At 41.7% G+C, this 19,667-nt stretch overlaps 2 protein-coding genes across 2 annotated transcripts; one reads left to right on the top strand and one right to left on the bottom strand.

Annotated features, from left to right (window-relative positions):
• Positions 1-772: 772 nt before the first annotated feature.
• Positions 773-5,775, bottom strand: tbccd1 (TBCC domain containing 1). The gene is made up of 8 exons (XM_068746752.1): positions 5,713-5,775; positions 5,358-5,624; positions 4,973-5,131; positions 4,698-4,814; positions 3,718-3,967; positions 3,359-3,545; positions 2,747-3,277; positions 773-2,253 (listed from the first exon to the last, which is right to left on the bottom strand). The coding sequence occupies exons 1-8, from the start codon at positions 5,773-5,775 to the stop codon at positions 2,082-2,084; spliced, it is 1,746 nt and encodes a 581-aa protein (XP_068602853.1). The 3' UTR covers positions 773-2,081.
• An 812-nt stretch (positions 5,776-6,587) lies between these two features.
• dnajb11 (DnaJ heat shock protein family (Hsp40) member B11) lies at positions 6,588-13,608 on the top strand. Its single transcript, XM_068746754.1, has 10 exons — positions 6,588-6,749; positions 7,199-7,355; positions 7,935-8,032; positions 9,182-9,314; positions 9,467-9,609; positions 10,080-10,162; positions 10,249-10,306; positions 10,411-10,522; positions 12,070-12,229; positions 12,382-13,608. Exons 1-10 carry the CDS (start codon positions 6,676-6,678, stop codon positions 12,444-12,446), a joined length of 1,083 nt encoding a protein of 360 aa, XP_068602855.1. The 5' UTR covers positions 6,588-6,675; the 3' UTR covers positions 12,447-13,608.
• The last annotated feature ends 6,059 nt before the right edge of the window (positions 13,609-19,667 follow it).

Here is a 19,667-nt window from a genome sequence, read left to right as displayed (position 1 = left end):
AGCTCTGCAGGTGCCAGTGGTTGCTTTGGCTACCTGCAGAAGCTTTTCACACTATTTTCTGCCTCCACTCAGAGATGGTCCATCTTAAAAACACATGTCCACACAACACTGAAATCCTGGTCAGATACTAGGTGGGAAAGTCGGATCAACAGTGCACAGGCTGTGAGATACCAGGCTGCAAAAGTCAGAGATGCACTTTTGGAAGTGAGAGACCACACCACAGGTCCGGTGATAAAAATTGAGCATAAATCATGAGCTTTCAAGACAGGTATCATTTGATGATACCATCGATGCCTTTGCCGCAAGGAAGTTCAGACGTGTAAAATTTTAAATGTAAGCTATCATGGCAAAATTATTTGCTCTGTATCTGTTTTGCATTGTTTGTGTGGAAGCTGTCAGGACTTTTAATTTCCTCTTAATCTGAACAGTAACCCTGTTTTATTTCTGTTTATTTATTTTATTTTATTTTTATTTAATTATTATTTGTATTGTATAGCGTCTGCTAGTTGTTTTGAAGAATAATTAAACTTTTAAGGTCCGTCATATGGCTGTTGTTATTAATGTTTTATATATATTATGTTTGCCGTTATGGGGGGGGGGGGGCAAAATCATAATCTCGCCTAGGGCACCAAAATGGCTCTGTTCTCAGTCATCCAGGTCTGAAGAAGCCTCTTGGATCTTCAATCAAACTTGAACAAGTCCAGATGATTTTTCCTTTTTGCTCCTCCAAATGATAAACTTTAACCACATGTGGCACAGCAGCATATACAGTATATCCATTTTATTCAGGAGATGAAAGGACAAGTTTGTAATAAAATTTACAGGCACACTTTGATGTTGTAAGAGGCCATTATTACTAACATCACACAGTTGACAAGAAAACCTCCAGTAAGTACCGGTAATATCTAATATATATATATATATATATGGCAAGAAATTTGTAAATCATTCATGAAACAATGAAGCCTTTCACAGCATAGAACCCCGTTTCTGCTATATCCACAATTAGAGGCATCAAGTGCATTGCCTCTAATTGAGGAACCTTGACTCACTTAGGTGCTTGTAATTGGGTTGGACACAGGAGACAATTAAAAACCTGTGTAAACCATCAGCTGAGTGAAAAAACCATTTGTAAAAGTTTTTTTAGTCTGTTTTATTGTTTTATGTCATGAAACCACCTAATGTCACTACAGTGTTGCTACAGATAAAAGCAGATGGTATAAAGGTTGTTGAAGGAATTACTCAGTGAGCAGTTCATCGAAAGATTATCCTGAATTCTACAAAAATAAAAAATATTCTTCAAGATTGTTACAATTAAATATTTTATCACCTGAGCAAGATATTAAATAATGCATTAACATCACAGCCTGAGTTTATGTATGGTTGGCACATTAGCAATCAGGCCAGGCTGTAGGTGTTCAGAGCAGCCAGGTTCCTCTACTCATGGACTCAAACTCTAATTTCAGTTGAGATCAAAATAAATTGTTATATTACTTAACAAATTCATTGGGTAGAAAACTGCAATCTTACTGGAGGTTTTGAGAGTAATTACATTCAAGAGCACAGTTAGCCTTGTTCTAGTTCCTCAACTACATCTACTGTTCAACGTAACCAATATTTACTGTTATTTACATTCAGCAGCAAACTCAAATCCAATTGTTCTTAAAATGCACCTTCAAAAGACTGTCGTGTCTTTTCAGATGCTACACCTGTTTGTTTGAGTCTGATATTGACGACGTTCTCCAGCATGTCTATCCACTCCCTACTTGGCTCGGACAGGCTGAGGACTTAGCTGCCTTTTGTAAAGGAAGAACCCATAAAACAACATTCCAGTCAACAATGATGACAGTAGTTGCTATGACAGCTCGAGCTATGGCAGAGTATACAACAGTACTTGCAGCACACATAAACATGTTAAACGGGAGGGCATGCCAGAACGCCGAGATACGCTCCAAATGTCAGTCGCATTGTACATCCTACTACACTACCTTGAAGAACATTATAATCACCATGCCAGGCAAATAGGAGTAGTTCAACACATGAACAAGCCATGGATGACTGTCCATGCGTCTGTCCAGCTTTCATTTGTTTGACATCATGATTTGGGTTGTTTCCATTGTTGGCACATCAAAGTTCTTTAAAGAGGCTATCATAGGTGGGACGAGGCTGTCAAGCTCCTGCCTGTGCCCTGTTTTGAGGAGCCACTCATGGAACTTGTCCTCCACCAACTTTTTAAAATGCCCCTTTTGCTCCCTTGAGAACATAAATGAAAAAAAATGTTACCAAACAACAAAATGATAGAACAGTCCGACTATAGCTAGACAGTACTTCTCAACCTCCCTCACAATCTCCAGCTCCTTTTCCCCCAGCGATGTGACATTCCATGTCACAAGAGCTAGTCTGTGTCTGGGGAACAGGACGTCGAGCCCCCCACCCTAATGATTCTTGAGGGATGCAGAGATGGTAAGTTCTCAATGATCTCATGTAGCATGGCATGTACATCCTGCCCGCTAACCTTTGAGCTTAAAGGCTACAGTTTAAAAAGGGTTTAAATTATTGCTGGAATTAGTTTAAAACTTCTGGCATCTGGGAGCTTTCATCAAGTTTACACTTGTTTTTCATTTTAAAACATGTCCCCATCTTCTTCAGTTGTAAAGCGGTTTGTTGTGACTCCCTTGACATGCTTTTTGAACAATGAAACATCATGGACTTTGCTGTACATGCCGTATACAGACTTGTCACCTACTTGTTAAGCCTGGCATCCACCACAGTCTTCCTCCAGTTCTGTATCCTCATCTGTTTTTCATCAAGCGCTGCCTGATATTGAGGGGGCAATCCCCCTGGCACCTCACATGTGTCCCCCTCCATTTCAAAAGGCACAACCAGTGTGTTAAACTCAGCCAGGGGCAACAGCCGGTAGCAGGCAGTGTCCATGTTGGACGGGGTACTGGTTGTGGAGTTTATGAGGCCCTCGGTTCCCAGAAGTAAGGGTTGATCCCAGACATTGGGGACCACAGCCAGGCCCACACTGGCCATGTGATCCTCCATGGAGGGGTAGAACGTGTGGAAAGGTCCCAACGTAATATCTGCATTTCCAGGTAGGAGCAATGGGTGGGTGGGCGTCAAGGCGTGGATGGTGCAATGTGAAGACGCTCCGATAGCAATTCTGCCAGCCACACACACCACCCTCACATTCTGGCAGCCGTGGATGTGGACACTGGTCTCAACAGGACCCAGAACAACCGTGCTATCACGGCATTTGTCCACAGAGACAGATCTGAAGGAGCAGCAAGCATGACGGATGAACAGCATTTCAAAATGTCCATGACCTACATTTAAGAATAGAGGCTAGCCTTACCTGAGGGGAGAGAGAAGATAAATGAAGGCATCCGAGCATCTATGGATTTTGATGTTGGCACCAGTGAGCTTGTCTGATGTTTTAGCCAGTGTTTGCCTGAACACTTGTGACATTAACACTATTTTACTGCCCGGTGGAGCTGTGTGGGTGTTACGAGCTATTTTGGCTCTCTTCATGGCTCCCTCCACTCAAATGCAGAGGAAAGGCAGATAGAAATTGATAACTATAAATAAAAACAAAGTACAGCCACACATACAAAACTGCATTCTGAACTTTAAGTGCTTTCCCCTAAATGTCTCAACAAAGGGATTTCAGAGAAACAGCAAAAATAAAGCTAATTCCAGTAGATGTGAGAGTACCTTGTTGGGCCCAGGCTAGCTTCTTGCCTGAACGCAGACAAGCTGTTATTCCAAAGGGGTTGAGTGTGAGGCTCTGCTGGAGGCAGGACAGCAGCTGGTGCAGTGGGAAGGTGTGACTGAGGGTGGAGTACCCGGCCTGTGTCTGCAGTGGACCTTTGGAGAGCAGCTTGTGGACTGACTGGACCACTTGGTTTTGACATGCTGAGCCCTCGAGCAGCAGGCTCAAGCTCTGCACAGCATCTAAGGATACCTTCCCAAATAAACAGTAAAACAAGCAAATCCAGCAGAAACAAGATGGGAAACAGCACTGACATATTAACTTATTAGCAGAATTATGAACATGTCCAGCACTTACAGATATTACTGTATTTCATCATCACTAATTTAGACTTGTCATTTTAGTCTAATGTTAACTATCTTTTATTTAGGTAACCTCCACCGAGGGGGCTATGTTTTCGCCGGCGTTGGTTTGTTTGTCTGTTAGCAAGATAACTCAAAACGTTATGGATGGTGAAGATCCAACTCTGATTCATTATTACTTTTCATGGTTGGTGTATAAAGATACCAAGAACAATTCATAACCTTTTGATGATGATCCAGATCACCATGTGGACGGTGTGCATCTAATTATGAGGGTAATGAGCTGCTTGGCAGAGGTCTGCACTCTCTGAGTGCTTTTCTAGTTAGCTGTTAAGGTGGTCACATGTTCATCACTGTCCATGACATTGTTTGTGGTTTGGATTTCTTTTTGTCAGTAGATTTACGAAGAAAGTCTCACTAAAAACTTACTACAGACAGGAAAATCCAACAGGAGCTGCAGATTTAATTAATAATTCTCTACAGATTTGTCAATGTGAGAAACAGATATTGTGATTTGATCATTTTTTATGATGCAAGTATCAATCAGGCCATCAATGAAGAATATTGTCTTCATTGATGGGTTGGATTGTGGCAGGATTGTGTATTGACAGTCCACAGACCTGGCAATCTCGAAGCGCATGTCCAGATTGGGAGAGCTGGTCCGGTTCCACCAGCAGCTCTAGAATCTCAGCTAGATGGCTTTGTACAAATGACAGGTGGACCTGATCATCCCAATTCTATAGAACAAAAGGAAAAAAGCAGCATTATTATTGAGAACTGAGTCGTGACAATATAATTTACCCTCTAAACGTGATTATGTAGTTGCTCTGTGATTGGCATTAGGAATAAAGAATATGGAAATACAGACTGATCTTATCAATCTGTCTGTCAGGACCTTGTTCTGAGAGCTTGTCTTGAGCTCCCGGTCAGAAGGCGAGGGAGAGCGAATACGATGACTAGGCCACTCTTCACCAATCAGAGAAGTGCGCAGAGACACATGGTTTAGCTGCTGGATGAATAGGAACAGGAGGAACTGCAGTGTGTCCACAGACAACTGAAAATAACAGCATGAAAATGCTCAGTTCAACACACAGCTCCTTTTCAAACATGTGAGCACGATTACAGCATTAACCGCTACCAAATACCACAATACAGCGAGCAGCATATCTCCATGACGTGATACAGACCAGTCATCTCAGATGACAAAAAATTGTCTTCAGTAAACTGATACATTAAACTAACCTTTCATTTAATGTTCTCCATCACTGTCACTTTCGTACCTTGTTCCTTGTTTGATTCAGCTCGCTTTTGGAATAGCACTGGGAAAGACACTCTGCCCACTCCAGCCGCTCCTCTGGAGTGTGGCCTGTGAGCAGGTCAAATGTCTCAAAGTAGAGCCATGCAAGGTCTTCTGGGAGCTGTAGCTTTCCACAGGCTATATGCCTCCACTTGGGCCAGCCCAGCATCGGAAAGCATCCATCCCGTGTTCGCACGTAGGCTGCCATTTTATGAAGATAGTGCAGCCCAAGCTTGGAGGATGGAGCCACCTAAAGGGGCAATAAATTCAGTTCTTTTATTATGTTTACAAACACAACACACTATTATTACATTAAATAAACAGGCTGACTTACTCACCTGAAGGGAACCCAGTAGAAAGGGTTCCATTCGTGGCCATATACTCACTGTATCTCCCTCCATGCCTTCATAGAAAGGAAACAAAGAAACAAGACAGACACCTTATACACAGGGAGTAGACAGCACAAGAGACATGGATGACAGGATTAAAAATAAAAAAACAAAACATGGATGACAGGATAGTACATTTTATCTACTTAAAGTAACCTAGCAACCATACTTCGAGATTAACTCCAGTAAGGAAGCCAACGTTAATGCATAAACATGAGAGTAACAAAAGAAGTCCTGATGGGAAGTATCTTCCATGTCACCAACGCCTGACAAATGATACGAGGCGAACTGACTACAAACTAATCGTAACCCAACTAGTCAGTACAAGAAACTAACACTTTATCACTTTATTGGGGTGCAGTTGTTTAACTTGACGAATGAGTCTTGGTCTTACTGAGAGTTCACCAAACTGTGTCTGGCTATCAACAGCTAGCAAGGCGCCAGTGTGTCCCGGTGTCCCCAGTCCCTCACAGGCGAAGAACGGGTGAAAATCCTGTAGTTGGTGCAGTTTGTTGTGATTCGTGGCAGACGTCCAAAAGTCAGACATCTGAGGTTCTTCCTATTTGGCGCCCTCCTCTCCTAAACTGACATCCAGACATCCATTGTCGCGGGTGCGCGCAGAGCAGGTTGAAGAAAAATTCAAAGTTTAAGTAAACAGCCGCTTTTTCTGTAGTTTAATTCATATATACATTTTGAGAGAACCGGCCGTGGGTGAAAAAGTGGATGTTACCGTCAAATGAAGATGGGAATTGTTTCTTTTCCGGAGGGCGGGTCTTTGACCGAGAGGCGGATGTTGCGACATCCAGTGGGCGGGTTCTTTCTGACAGGCGGAAGAAGCCCCGTGACTGGCAGCGGGGTCCTGCGTTCAAAAGCCGGCTGTACCTTTCCTACCTCCTTTTGAAATTGGGATCTATGGCTACGAAAGGGATGAATCTGTGCAATGTATGCTGCCTGCTTCTTTACGTCATCACGGCGGTGCTTGCGGGGTAAGTCAGTTTCTCTCATCGAGTACGGAAAAGGGATGAAACAGCATCGGCAGGTGGGACACATGTTCCACTGTGATTGGTTAGGACCGGCTGTACTTATGTGGCGAGGAACGGAGGAAGTTCATACATTATTATGCTATCTGATAAAGGATCTATAGGATTTTCCTGTTACAATGCCCATGCTAAGCATTTAAATTAAGCGGCCAGTAGAACACAGCTATCATTTTTAGAGGTATGCTCAGTTTGCTTAGTTAGCTTGTAGCCGGCTTTCGTTGCATGGAAACCAAACCAGCCTTCTTGCCATTGACAGTAGCTAGCTAGCTGGCCGATTATCAAAACAAGTCCGCATGATAAAAAAACAACTCTTTCAGGACTTGTCTTGTATATTGTCCCTTGCTGTGTAGCCCTATGATTCCCTATAGCGGAATTAATCACCCTCTGTCTTGCAGGCGAGATTTCTACAAGATCTTGGGGGTGAGCAAGACTGCATCAATAAGGGACATCAAGAAGGCCTACAGAAAGCTTGCTCTCCAGTTGCACCCAGACAGAAATCAGGACGACCCTCAAGCTCAAGACAAATTTGCAGATTTGGGCGCAGCTTATGAGGTAGATATTTTGCTGTTGTTGATAACTTGATTGGGAGGGTGGCTATTAGAGAGGAAACGTGTTTAAATGTAAAGAAAGGTTGAGGTTTTGTCACTGTCAAGAAACTGAATCGTACATTTTGAACGGAGATCTGTGGCTGTGTGGAAACGCCAGAAAAACGGACACCAAAGTCTTTGATATGCTGTCTTCTTGTGGTTGGTTTTTGTCGTTGCAAAGCTATAGTCACTGTGATTGGTTGCATGTACCGTGTGGCTGCATCTGATTGGCTGTTACGTTGCACAGTTGAGCTCCTTGAAGACTCGACGTGGACTAGTGAGAGTGGCTTAAGAGAAGAACTGGAGTTGTTCATAGAATGAATGTTCAATATGAGATATTAGGCCTGCAGAGATTTAAATCAATATCACACAAAACTTAACATTATGCAAATAATATTTCACTTTCTGTTATGGCTATTTAAGACCGATCTTGTGTTTTAGAAAAGGTTGTAAAGGATAATGTTGTGTTGAAAATGTGTTAATGTTGCTGGTTTCATAAATGTGTAAAATCTGAATTAAATATGTTGGTTCTGTTAAACTGTAGGTGCTTTCAGATGAGGAGAAAAGAAAACAATATGATGCTTATGGAGAAGATGGACTCAAAGAGGGTCACCATGGCTCGCACAACGACATCTTCTCCAGGTTGGTCTCATGAACTGTTTTGATTTAGCTAGAAAAAATCAATGAAAAGCTTAATATTTTTAGTTTGAGGTCAAGAGTGTTATAGCTGATTAACCCAAAGACAAGACATCTACATGAACATAGTACTTTCTAGCGATGCAGGTAATTTTGCCTGTAATCCTCCTTTTCATTTTTGAAACTCATATCGAAGGTTCTTTCCTCCACCGCTGTACATTTGAGGTGCCTCCTACAGGTCAATCTTAGATTGCCCTTTAAGCCTATAGAAGTGCTGAACTGTGTTATTGTGAGGGTTGAGTACTGATTTAAAAAGAATCATGAAGATGTCAAAAAAGGACAGCATTACTATAGATGACATTGAGTAAGGAGCGACTCGGTAATAAGACAATGTAAACACCTATCCCTTTGTTTCCATCAATGTTCAAACCCAAATAGATCCAGATCAAGTTTTTAAGACGAAAGCTTTATTGTTGTCATTGCTAATGGCATGCTGGACACAACACACACAATGAAATTATTTATTTTTACACTCTAATCTATAGAGTAAGGGCTCCCTCTCATGTTCATTTGTTCTATTTTTATTTTAATTTTTTTTACTATTTCTATTTTTGAAAAAAATGAAAACAATTATCAAAACATTTCTTAAACTGTGTGCTGAAAAATAAAGTTAAAAATAATGGTGAAGTCTATATCTAGAGACAGAAAACAAAATATTTCTAATTAAAAATAATGGGCAACTAACAAAATAATGAAAAAAGATTACCCAAGTTGTCTAGTTCATGAATTTATTTGCTCAAGTTCTGCTTAAATCTCTTCTACTGGAGAGAAATCTGAAAGCATTTATCTCAAACTTGTAACTAGAAAAGCACTCAGAGAGCGCAGCTCTCCGCCGAGCAGCCTTATTAGATTCTTAAACAAAGACTATTAAAAGGTAGACAGTAGACACCACTAGTGATTACAGCAGCAAACAGGGGATATGTTTTTCTCGATTAAAGTAGCTTCAGGAACATTTGCTACATTCATGCTCCACTATAAAATGATTTACATATACAGGCATTCAGTTCCCTCATGTTTCCTAACAGATACTATGTCCATCCGAAGCCTAATCTGTATCCAGAGATGCCCTTCTGTCACACTGTCCTCTCTCTGTAGCTTCTTTGGTGACTTTGGGTTTATGTTCGGAGGAAACCGACAGCAACAGGATAGGAACATCCCAAGAGGAAATGACATCATACTAGATCTGGAGGTCACACTTGAAGAGGTGTACTCTGGGAACTTTGTTGAGGTAATGAGTAAAAGAAATCTGTATAAATATTATTCAATTGTCATTCATTTTTCTTTTTAATGATTTTGGTATAATTTGATTTGTTGAACAAAGCTTTGCGGCAGCATAAAATATTGATTCACCATTCCTGCCATTTCACCTGCGTACTACAGGTCGTACGTAACAAACCTGTTGCCAAAGAAGCTCCTGGCAAGAGGAAGTGTAACTGCAGACAGGAGATGAGGACGACTCAGCTTGGACCAGGCCGCTTCCAGATGACTCAGGAAATGGTGTGTGATGACTGTCCCAATGTAAAGTAAGTCATCCTGCGAACATCGGTCGGTCCCAAGTGTTATGCCTCATTCCAGTCTTCCTCATGACAAATCATCTAAACCGGAGAGGAAAATGTTGTTTGCTATGATGCCTGTCCTGCTCTTATTTTTGTCGACTTGTTTATGACGGTGTTTTCAGTTTTTAATACCACCCAGTTGTGATTGATGTCATTGCGAGGACTAATTTGCAAAGAGCTGGCCTGACGCTTTTGCCTCTGGGGGGGGGAGTTCAAACATCCTGCTGATAATGGAGAGTCAATAGAGCTACACGGGGAAAGAAACGGAAAGAGGCAGGACAAATATTTGTCATCAGACACCTGGTGTGAGAGAGGGAGGGCTGAGTGGAAAACAAGGTGTGAGCAGGTTAAAGTAGTTTGATTACAGCCTGCAGCCAGCCTCTTTTGGGAAGAAGTGTGTACAAACTTGGTGCTTCCTGTCTTTCTTTCGTCGACAGGCTGGTAAACGAAGAGAGAACCTTGGAGGTGGAAATTGAGCAGGGAGTGAGAGATGAGATGGAGTACCCTTTCATTGGAGAAGGTTAATCTACCTACACAATAATATCAAACATTTTGATTTGTTTTTGTAAGGATTACCTGTTTTTAACATCGTGCTTGTGTCCACAGGAGAACCCCACATTGATGGAGAACCAGGAGACTTACGATTCCGCATCAAAGTGTTGAAGTACGAATGAGCTGCATGCTTCTTCAAAGACTGTTTGTGTTGCTGGGAGGCAAAAGATGGATTTATGAATTGCAGTGATGTGATGTGGCTGGTATTCTTTTTAGACATCCCGTATTTGAACGCAGAGGAGATGACCTCTACACCAATGTCACTATCTCCCTGGTGGAGGCCCTGGTCGGCTTTGAGATGGACATCGTGCATTTGGATGGACACAAGGTGCTGTACAACCTTTATTACAGAGCTGTCCCAAATCAAATTGAATGGAACAAAAATCGGATTAATACTGGTACAATCAGGGTTCCATAAGGTTAAAAGAAGGTATCTTTAATGACGACCTCAATTTTATCAACAAATTATCTTGTCATCCATCCATCCATTTATTTTCTTCTGCTTATCTGGGGTCAGGCCTCAGTGGAGCTTTCTGGCCATCCTTCTGAACAGCAATTTCCCATTAATCTTGGATCCCGATCCCATGTTAAATGAAATATGTAAAACCCTCCAGTGAGTTCTGATTCCTCCTGAGATCTGCCCCCTGTTAGACATGCATGGACCAGGAACCTAGGAGGCTTTCTTCTTCACCACAGTGGTCTGATACAATTCCCACACTGATGCTTATGTGGGACCAATCCACCAGTTGTGGGGGGGCCACAGCTCCGTAGTAGAGCAGTCTTCCCCCTGGTGGAAGGTCAGCGGTTTGATCGCCAGTCCCTGCTGCTTACATGTTGGAAGTGTCCTTCAACGGGATGCGGTACCCCAAACCAGTACAGTAGAACCTCGGTTCACAAAGAACGAATGTTCTTTGACTCCGTTCGCAACCCGAAACAATTTACCCATTTAATTTGATGTAAATTTGGTTAATCCATTTATGGGCTTCTGTGTGGTGAAAATATAGAAAGGAATTAAAGATAACCTTAATGATAGAAAAGCGCAGTACAGTTATACATTAATACTATACTAAAACATAATAATAGTATACTTTACCGTGGTTGTTGAAAGTGTGTGGCACAGATGGAGGAGGAAGACTACGGTACTCCTTTTTATACGCTTAGGCTTCTTAGCCACACTACAAGTACCTGTAGCAATTTTTACTTTATTGGGAGCCATAATGAGAGCAAAGTTAACAAAAAATAATTACAAGAAACGAGGGCGGCACAGCCAGGTCGCGCTTTCCCCATCACAGCATAGATTTCTATCTATGTGGAGTATAGTAGTAATAATGCGGAGTATGTAAGTTCTACCCGTCTGCGTGGGTTTTCTCCAGGTAAAAATAAAAGCAATTTAGGTGTATTGATGACTGAAATTGTCCGTAGTGTGTGCTTGAGTGGTTGTCGGTCTCTGTGTGGCCCTGCGATGCGAATTCGGGGTGTGCCCCGCCTCTCGCCTGTCGTCAGGTGGAATAGGCAAGACCCGTGACCCACAAGAAGAGGGCACAACGACGATGCTGCGTACAAAGCACAGCTGATGAGTTTGATGACACAAAGCACGGGAGTTGGTGCGCTTTGGTGCTCATACACCGAAGTTCGCTCAGTTCCAGTCAAAATTAGTTCTTGCATTGTTTTCGTGAAACGAGGAGTTCGTAAACCCACGTTCAACTGCATCTGTTCCATTGGTGGGAATGGTTATACCTCTGAGTGAACAGGTGGCATTTTTCCTGGTACGGATGCCAGCACTGAGCAAATTTTGATGTGAGAACAGACTATTTTTTGCTCTATTTATTGTTTGTGAGGTGCTTTGTAATGCTTGTATCTGTCTTTGTCTGACAGGTCCATATATTGAGAGATAAGGTCACCAAGCCTGGTGCTCGGATGTGGAAAAAAGGAGAAGGCCTTCCAAACTTTGACAACATCAACATCCGAGGTTCCCTCATCATCACCTTTGATGTTGAGTTTCCTCAGACACAGCTGGATGAACAAGAGAAAGAAGGTGATAATGTTGGTACTGTTGGGGAACGTTACAGTTGAAAGGAACCAATATGGCCATTTAGAGAACATATGTTCATATGTTGTCTGTGCTGATTGCCTGTCTTGTTGTTCTAAATCTTTTTATGTTACTAAGTTGTGGCTCTGTCGTTGCAGGTATTCAGAATCTTTTGAAGCAGAGCTCCGTACAGAAGGTTTACAATGGACTACAAGGATACTGAGACAGCCTGGACTGAATTATTTGACACAAACACAGTTGAGAGGAAGCGATCTGTCATTCTGGCCCAGATGTATTTATTATTTTTACATTGTTCCCAGGATGGCTTGATTTCATTTGTTTTCTTAATGTTCCACATTTTGACATAAATGTCATGTTTGTTGTTGTTATTTTTTGTCCCTACATTAATGTAATGAGACCTTTTTTGGGGTTTATTTTAAAACTGTTATTTGTAAATCGAAGTTAAACTCTCTTCTGAGGTGACAGCTGTACTTACTCATTGAGCTACTGACAAACATTACTGAAGAGCAGGATTCCCCACCAGCACCTGGCCAACACCAGAGAATGTTGTGCTCTTTTCACTGGTTCCGGAATGAATTGGTCCCAACTATCGAGTAACATTTGCCTTTGTGTTCCGATCAGATTCAGCAGTCTTTGTAGATAGGAAAGAACAAAGCTAATCTGTTGACTTTTAGTTGTCTGCTTCAGAATAGGTGAGCCATTTAGTGTCCAAAACTTTCATCAGGCTCGTTCCTCCTCACGGAGCCACAGCAGATGGACAAAAGGGTTGCCGACCCCTGTCTTAGACAAATAATTATTATTGTGGAAGACTAAGGCAGTTTGCAGCATCATAGCAGAGAAGTTCATGTTACACTATGATGGGCCTCAGACCATGAAACGTCAACATGCTATTTGTTTGATGCTTTATTTCTGGCAACAACTTGGTCTCCAAAAATCAAAGACTGGTTTGATTTCCATTTTTAGCATTTCACTTCTCTGTCTCTCCTGTTAATGTGTCCTACAAATGTTGAGTGTCTTTGCCTTAAATGTTAATTATTTGACAATTGATTATGATTGTGCCTGGGGAAAATGTGATTTTGATTGACTGTAAGTAAAGATTTATACAAATTCTAATGAGTGTCATACTCCAGTGCAACCAGCAGATGGCAATAAAATCTAGCCAATTGTCAGGTAACCAAGGCTGCCCATTGACTGATACAGCTGCTGGGTGGATGACTCGGATTGAGATTTTGCTTTGAATTTGGCCTGTCATGTTCACACTTGGTTATATGACTAGCAACCAAAGACTACCCTCACTGTGAACAGCATTGATTCTAGGGGCAGTAAAGACGCTCACTCAAATATCAAACTCTACTTTGGAAAATAACTTGGTGCTGAATGAGAGTGTCCTTTCATGAGAGATGCAGGGGTGCTATTGTTATCCTGGGGAATATGTGTCCATGTGAGTGGCAATGTTGAGGCCCCCGTTCTCAAATGTTTTTTCGGGCCCAACCATTTGCCTAGTTGTCCTCCCCTGATGGTCTGCTGACATTGGGATCAGGTGTTTCTTACAGAGAAAATAGTTGTCGTCTTTGTCAGTGCCCATCCATAATTCTGGCTATAAAAAAAAAAAATTCAATTAGAAACATTTACATTACATTTTGTGTAGGGATGGCCCTAAAGCCAAGGAGAGATTATTTCGATTTTAAGGCAGAGGTAAATTACTGATTTTATTTTAATTTTTTTTACAGTTTTTCTCAGTTGCTTTTCTCACATCACTATTAACATTTGCACAGCAGTTGTGCATTTATCAAAACAATTACTGTAGTGCAAACTGCCAAACCTAGAGGATAACCTGCAAAAGCATGTAACTTGCTCAAAATGTATAGTCCATTCTTCAAAAGCAAGTCTTCATGCCATCAAAATGAGAAGTCTTAACACCATCGTTTATGAGCAGGAGAGTCAAATGGTTTTGTCATGTTTTCATTATGACAGTTTATTCTCTGTGTTTTCCAATATGAAAAAAGGTCAGAACTCGATGACACTATCTGAAAATGCTCAAGACAGCACTATACACTACTTGTACAGCCATTTGAAAACTACAGTAAAGTTACACATTTCTGTAGTTAGGGGAGTAAGTGAGTACAAGACACTGAATACGTACGTTTCACATTTTTACTTTATATGCAATTCTACAACATTGTGCAAAAGAAAAATACACTAGAGTCACTTATTTAGACCAAACATAAGAAACATCTTTTTAGTAGAGCTGTGTTCAGATATAATAGTATTGTAACTGAACATGGGTAAATCATTCTGGCACATCCAGACGTTCCGTCTGTCTGGCCAGTGGCCACATATTTTCATCTACATCACAACGGATATCATCCCTTACAATGCAGCGAGGAAAGAATCTCCTGGAGTCGTGAATCCACCCTCTGCATGACTCTGCTGTGATGTTGCCACATGCTGCATCGAGGGCTGCGAGCAGGGACATTTGCGGATAAAGAAAGGTGTAAAATGTGCTTGACATTTTGAGAATTTGATAACTAATTCACCAATTTTGTATCTAATGACGCAGGAAGGAGGAAGGAGAAATTGCTGCTATGATGAGCACAAATGACTAAATGTTGCGGTTGAACTGATAGTTATGAGAATGTTCATTCTGATATGAGAAAAGTACCAAAGCGACTGAAAGAAATTGTAATGCTACTGACATTGAGACTACTACTGTACTTTCAGCTTGTCCCCTGAGGGGTCGCCACAGCAAATCAACTTTCTCCACTTCACCCTGTCCTTTGCATCGTCCTCCCCAACACCAGCCACTCTCATGTCCTCCCTCACTACGTCCATGTATCTTCTCCTGGGTCGACCCCTTGCCCTGTTCCCTGGCAGAATGAATATATATATTTTTTGGCCAGTACAGTGAAGTGGTAAGCGCTGTTGCCTCATTGCAACATGTTGCAGTTCTCACTGTGTCTGCGTGGTTTCTCTGGCTTCCTCCCACCACCTATGCAATAGAACTGTTGGCACAGAACAGTAACCCTTGGTTTGGCCATTTGTTTACATGAAAACAATGTTTTGGGGGATGAAAATACTCAATGAGTCCAGAGTATCAGCATGGAACTAGTTTGCTGGCTACTATATTTTCAGCCCAGCCATCAGTGGACAGCACATAGACACGACATCAGAAACAAAGGCTGACTGTCAGGTTCTGTTTGTGCTTCTAACTCTGCTGACTTTGCTATGCTGCTCAAGTGTAGATGCTCCAATAATGTGATCTTTTATGGCATGATTTGAAGTTGCATGTCCAACTACTGGGCAGGAAGGTCAGACGCTCGAATTCGACTTGCGATGAACTGGAGGCTCATCCAGCATCTACCCCGCCTCTCGCCCGTTGACTGCTGGGATAGGCTGCAGCACGATACCGTTAACGGACAAAGCGGTTCGGAGAATGAATGTTTTGTTTGGATGCATAACATGATTCAGATCCAGTAAAGCGAAGTCTCACTCACGCACTAGGTACCCTCGCCGAAAGGGAGGCGAGGGTATTGCAATTGGGTCCGTCTGTTTGTTTGTCTGTTTGTTTGTCTGTCCGCGCGCATAACTCAAAAACTAGTAACCCAATTGACTTGAAATTTTTACACAAGCAAGGTTCCGTCCGTGGCTCGGTCCTCCCTGAATGGCATTGATCCGGATCTGGATCCAGATTCTAGAATTATTTTTACATCTGGAATTGTGCCTGTGCTGTAACATGGGAGTGTCACTTTAAGAGGGAGGGACACGAATGACATGATGGGAAAAAGAGTCCAGAAGGTATGTTGTAGTACGCAGGAGACAAAAATATTACTTGACGTTACTGAACCGAGGACTGTAATTAAAAGTTGATCCGGATCTGGATCCAGATTCTAGATTTTTTTTAAGGATTCTTTAACATTGCGAGATAGGGCACTTGGAGGTGAGGGTCTGCAATCTCTGATTGATCAGCTTGTTACAACATAGCTCAGGAGCTGCCACAACTGGTTTATGTTACTGTATTGGATTTAATATATCCTTTTAGATGTTAAAAGCTGTCCATGCCACAGCAGCATTAGAGTGACATAGGTATGTGCTGTCTGTTTGGAGAGGATTTTTATGTGTTTGGATCCTGAGCCAGAGGGAAGAGTTGATTGAACTATAAGATGGATCTGGGTCCAGGTCACTTGTTCCTTTCCTTCACAGCTGTGATACTGTGCCTTCTTTCAGCCCATGGCATGAAATACAAAAATATAGCAATAAAAACTAAAACTACTGAGCATCAGACAACTCATGGTTCTCATCACTATACACAATCTGATCCAGGTCCAGATAATAGTTTGTGTTTGGGAGATTTAAATGTACATTTGGTGGGGGCAGTAGCTGGCTATGCAATGCAACAGAGATAACGCTGGTTTAGAGACTTGTGTACATCCTTCAGAAGGATACGGTTCAGAACAAACAGTCTGATTCTTTTGGACTGAGTTTAACTTTGTTGAGGTCTTCACCGAGCACTGACGGGAATATTTGTGTGTTGGGTGCTGGGCATCTGGTATGGTATTTTCTTTTGGGTTTCTTTGTGCCTGTTACAGCTGGTTGGTAAATTATGGATGCCATAAAACCAAAACAATGAACTGAAACATGCTATAACACTCAACAGTGGGGAAATGCAAAGTGATATGATAATTGTGTGGATTTGTTCTCACAGAGACTTGTTTGCCTCAGACTCACAAACAAATTCATAAAGTTTATGACTTGAGCAAACAGTGAAGCAGTTAATAGAAAAATATTGATTAAAGCAGATTTAGCACTGGGTTGAAGAATATAGTATTGACATGATGATGATGCTGTTGGACAGTGTGTGTGTGGTCCTTGTGATCATAGGATAATCCCTTACACATCGTGACCCTGCGTCCTCCCAGTGACTTCAGCAGCCGTCTGAACATAGTGTGATAGATGGCATAGATCGACACATCTGCCGAGCAGTGTTAATGTATGTGTATACAATATATTCTGAGGAGCATGTGTGTCTACTGCATGTGTGTTTATTTTTCTGTGTACGTGTGTGGCCATTGTGTGTGTATAATGAACTCCCACAGAGATAGCAGGGCTGTGGTAAAGGGAGTTTCCTCCCTGTCCCACCACACATCTGTCATTTTCAGACTGAAGAGGCTCCAGAGAGAAGAGAGGCTTTATGATCCAGCTCAGATAAAACACCACCTCCAGCTATTACGTTAATAAGACCAGCAAGATTCAAAACTTTAAAAGGAACAGTTCATCCAAAAATTAAACTCTAATCATTATCTACTCACCACCATGCAGATGGAAAATTGGCTAGTCTACAAAATATTTCTGAAGCTTCAGAACATCAGTGTTGCAGTGTTCACCGCAACAACTGACAAAGATAAGGCTTTGCTTGAAGATGTAAAACAGAAACACACAGTCAAACAAAAAATGACTCTTCACTGCTTCATGTTTCTCAGTCTCCAGAAACATGAAAATTCAAACGCAGTTTAAAAGATGTCAGTTACACCCATTTTAACTAAAATGTTCACTGTAGCTTCTATGCTAAATGTGCTAGCACCAGTGGCGTCGTTAGGCCTAAAATAGGCCTAAAATATTCTTAAGCCCCCCTAAATAATTTTGGGTTGTTTTATAAAAGAAAAAAAAAGAAATTCTTTTTTTTTTTTTTGTTCAGTGACCAAAAAATGCGGACATATTCTATTAAAGCCACCAGAATATATGTTTAAAGACATGTAACCTGTCATTATTTACTTAAATCTGATCATGAATCAGTTTCCCCTCACTTCATGACGAAAGGTAGAGAACCCGTTCCACCTATTCTTATAGAGAATGCTCGCATCACTGAAACTCCAGTCCACGTTTTCCCTGTGACCGCGCTAATTGTAGGACGTCGGTCCCTGCAGCGTGTTTGAAGCTTTAGGAGAAGAACGTGAACGGATGGATGAAGAATGGATATAAGAATGTTTTTCAAGAAAGTAAGAGTTTATCACTGCTGGTAGTAACACTTAGTTATTGTGTGATAGATTTAAGGGCAAACACACAGATGCATATGGAGCTGTATGGGAGAACTACAGCCCTGAGCCACGCCCACAGTCTCCCTGAATCAGGTGCAGAGACCTGCAGAACCTGGAGAAACCTGCAGGTTCACGCACTGACTAGAACTCAGACACAGTGAAAAGAGAGTTACTTTTCCCTTGTGTGGATAGGATGGTTGGTGAGCTTGAGTTAAGATTTAAATGTGTCCTAAATGTGAGAACTTATTGAGTGGATCACACTTGAATGAACTTAAACACTAGAGCCTGAAAACAGAGGATGTTCTGGTGGCCAGAAAACAGAGGCTGGATGTTTTCCCAAAGATATATTGTCCTTGATTCAGACATGTTTTCCCTCTCTGAAGGTTCTACCCAAGTTGCCCTAACAGTGCCTGTAAGCAGCTGCTCATGTGAAAGGTCCCTTAGTGCACTGCGTCTGGCTCAAATGAGCCAGAAAAGACTTCAGTCTTGCAGTCATTGAAAAAGACAAGCTTCAGAATCACAACAGAGTGATCGACAGATTTGCTTCTCTTAAAAACAGACGGCATTCTTTGATGCTTCCATCCACCAAATAAGTTGTAATGTGAGCCATTTTTTTTATTGTTAATACTGTAAACATTATCTTACTGGTGAAACCTGTTTGTTGTTGTACTGTATTAAAAAACAGACTGAAATAATATTAATGTATAATTTCTCAGTCCTTGTTAGCCGTTTGTGAGGTTTTGTGCTCGTACGCTACATTTGCTCACATCCTTTTCATCTCCTGGGGGCTAAGCCCCCCTGTCCTTAAAACCTAGTGACGCCCCTGGCTAGCACACACACCATAAGGAAGGTTCACAAGTCAATATCAGGAGTGGTGATCTTTGCTGACCTCAGCGTTTAGCTGCTACCCAGAAGCTGCCGCTCAGAAGTGTCCTGAAATTAAACCAACATGTGTGTCAGTCAGCAGAGATTACGAGTGTTAATCTCGATATGTGACACATGTACATGGATAATCCTAACCCTAACCTTTCTGTAAGTGAAAACATATAACCCATATTTTCAAGATAGACAGATAAGTACATTATTGATTTGATTCTGACTCCCAGGATTTTGCATGCAAGGCACAGGAAATAAAACTGGACCCGGAAAAAACCATGGTCTCGTATGAAGCCACATGACTCTTCACCTGCATTCCAACCACAGAAGCAGTTAGGGCAGTGAAAAGAAAACTCCTGAAAGACCAAACTCTACCGAACAGAACGCAAGCAAGGTTCTGTCCGTGGCTCGGTTCTCCCCAAGAATGGCGTTGATCCGGTTCTGGATCCAGATTCTAGATTTTTTTAAAGGATTCTTTAACATTGCGAGATAGGGCACTTTTTGACATTTTTCTT

Source organism: Brachionichthys hirsutus, chromosome 12 (assembly GCF_040956055.1).
Source record: "Brachionichthys hirsutus isolate HB-005 chromosome 12, CSIRO-AGI_Bhir_v1, whole genome shotgun sequence".
NCBI lineage: Eukaryota > Metazoa > Chordata > Actinopteri > Lophiiformes > Brachionichthyidae > Brachionichthys > Brachionichthys hirsutus.
The sequence above is the reverse complement of the archived record's forward strand: the minus strand, read 5'-3'. Positions and strand labels throughout refer to the sequence as shown.